The sequence below is a fragment of the Montipora foliosa genome, chromosome 5, assembly GCF_036669935.1.
Source record: "Montipora foliosa isolate CH-2021 chromosome 5, ASM3666993v2, whole genome shotgun sequence".
In the NCBI taxonomy this organism is placed as follows: Eukaryota; Metazoa; Cnidaria; class Anthozoa; order Scleractinia; family Acroporidae; genus Montipora; species Montipora foliosa.
The window spans coordinates 6,222,793-6,225,292 of record NC_090873.1 but is presented as its reverse complement, the minus strand read 5'-3'; the positions used below and the strand labels follow the sequence as shown (position 1 = coordinate 6,225,292).

The 2,500-nt window shown below is 41.3% G+C and overlaps 1 protein-coding gene across 2 annotated transcripts in view; it reads left to right on the top strand.

Annotated features, from left to right (window-relative positions):
* LOC138003482 (uncharacterized) overlaps positions 1-2,500 on the top strand; it is a 12,077-nt gene that overhangs the window by 7,180 nt on the left and 2,397 nt on the right. For both annotated transcript variants that reach the window (XM_068849576.1, XM_068849575.1), the window contains exons 2-3: positions 17-508; positions 1,295-2,500. The exon at positions 1,295-2,500 is cut by the window's right edge and continues 2,397 nt beyond it. In XM_068849576.1, the coding sequence (XP_068705677.1) occupies positions 35-508; positions 1,295-2,446 (1,626 nt within the window). In that variant the 5' untranslated portion in view covers positions 17-34 and the 3' untranslated portion in view covers positions 2,447-2,500. The remainder of the gene's footprint in view (positions 1-16; positions 509-1,294) is intronic.

Sequence of the window (2,500 nt, the reverse complement as noted above, 5' to 3'; positions counted from 1 at the left end):
CTTTTTTTTGCTACAGGAAAAAGGTGAATGGAACATGGCATATGTGGCAAGATCAACATTCTGTGTTGGCCTCTTCTTGCATGTCATTTTGATTGATATTGCCGTCCACAGCACCCAAGCAGATGTAATAGATAATTGTGTCAACATCTCCACATGTATAGGAACCTATGGTGACATCTATAATGCCTTGGCATCAGACAAGAACAGTTTTAACATTGAATCAGCTCTATATCCAGCGAAGAGACCTTCTTCGGTTCGTGTATTTGTGAATTTGTATGGTCAGAATGGACCCAATAAGACAGACAATTCCACATCTGAAGTGATTAAATACACTTGGAGTTTGAACTGTCTTTATGCTGCTTTTCCAGCGGTTTTCCTGGAGGTTTGGTCTCTTGGCTCAATACTGGTGACTGATCTCACGCAAGAACTAAACATCACCATTCCACATTTTTGTTGTAATGTTTCGGTGAAAGACAGGAAAAATATAATTGAAAGTGTGCTGGCTGCGGTAAGTACATGCATGGATATGATCTGTACATGGTTATGGTGACGTTAAACTGACTACAAGACGCTTGTATCTAAAGAAAGATGTAAATTCGTTTGTCACGAGAAAAAATCTGAGTCCCTAGTGAGAATTCGGACCCCAGCCAGTCCCGATTTTGACAGTTTCTCTTAAAAAACCTCAAACTCCACTCACTGCAACAGCAAGCAATAAACAGAATAAAAGTTACGTTAACAAGCGCTTTAATTTTTTTTTTTTGTATTGCCTAGACAACCATTAGTGCAACAGAGAATCAAGAAAAAAACTAGCAAATTTGTTGCTTTCCTCTTTTTTTCAGCTCTACTTTAATAACCAGTCACAAATACTTGTCACCAGTCTTACTCGGTCGCTGGTAATGAACGATCAAACATCCCCACCCTGGGGCAGGCGTACAAGGTCAAAATCCTCACCGTCGGGGACGCCATGTCAATCAAATCCCATTCTTTGCCCCCTCCCCCTCCCCCTCCCCCTCGGGCTTATCGTTGATAGAACATAAGTAAGACAAGGGACAGTGAACGGGCGTGGCAGAGTTAAGAGGGCAAAAATGCACTACTTCTTTTTATCCCGTAATTAGAGATTAACTGCCGGTCGCTTGTAATCCGTTGAAAAAAAGAACCGCCCCTCGCAATAAAAAAAAAAACTTAAACTGCTAGAAAAGTAATAAAAAGAAATGAATTTCTTTACTTATAATTTCATAATTATGTTACCGAATGCATTTCTTAATAATGCTTTTGTTGGTTAATTATCTTACAGCTCCAAGATCTCGCTGTAATTCCAAGCAAACGAGATCCCCGGTTAAATTCTGCGGAATGCGTCATAGAAGGGCATATTTCAGACATTGACGCCACGGGACGCGGTGTTTACCTGAGGGTAGTTTTGTGTTGTTCTCTTTTGTGTACCGTAATGCTGAGTCCAATATTATTCTTTATGGCTTTAGATTATTTGAACCAACACTCTTCCAAAGAAGAGGATTGTGTATTGTGCTCTGCAAACGTGGAACAATCCTGTTGTTGTAAGGATTTTTGTCCCAAAAGAGAAAAGCCACTTATTCGTTCTGTAACGTTTTTGTGTTGTTTCCTCTTTCTGACGTTTGTGATAGAGGTTGCAGTTTGTTGTTTAGTAGTGCTGTCATCCAGTGAAAATTCAACGAAGGGTAATTTTCCCTTCTACGTAATTCCAACATTTATAGCTTTGGAATGTTTTGTAATATCCGTTATATTACAGTGCTGTAAATGTTGTGAAGGTTTGATGGTTAATTCATTTTTAAGCAGATTAAGTCTTATCGTGTCAATAAACTTGCTTTTATACCATTTATACTGGGTCGCAATCGGTATCATGATCAATCCAACTTGGGGCTTGTCTGTTTTACTAATTATCTCCTTTGCTTTCGTCGCTTTATTCTATTCAATCTACGAAATATGTGACATAGACAAGTGCAAAAGTATACTCTGTATTCAGCGTGCTAGCATAGTAACAGCAGGATTTTTTGGTCTCTGTTTTGCTGTTATTGGCCCAGTATTAGCTGGGCGGTCCTTTTATGGTCGGGAAACTGCAGATGATGTTATGAAAACTGCGTTGTTGTCTCTTATCGGTACAGTGTGGCTGCTATATTGGAAATCCCGCAAACCGTCCCCAAACACTTCGCAGTGTGCTGAGGCTGCGAAAAAGGCTGCAGCTGCCGCAACAGCTGTGGCTGAAAAGGTTACTGTGCCTCGGGAGGCTGGGACTGGGGTAAGTTCTGCAGTTGCGGCAGCTGCTGCAGCTGCATCGGCTGCAGCAGCAGCAGCCGCTGCGGCGGCTGAAGCTGTAGCTGTTGCTGTGGCTACTGCTGAGGCAGCAGGCAATTCAAATACTGCAGCTCATCCTGCTCCAGATGAAGAGGGAGTTCAAACAACTCTAATGTAAGTTTTGTGTATTTTGGCGGGGTAAACTATTTAACAATTAGATTATGAGCTCGAG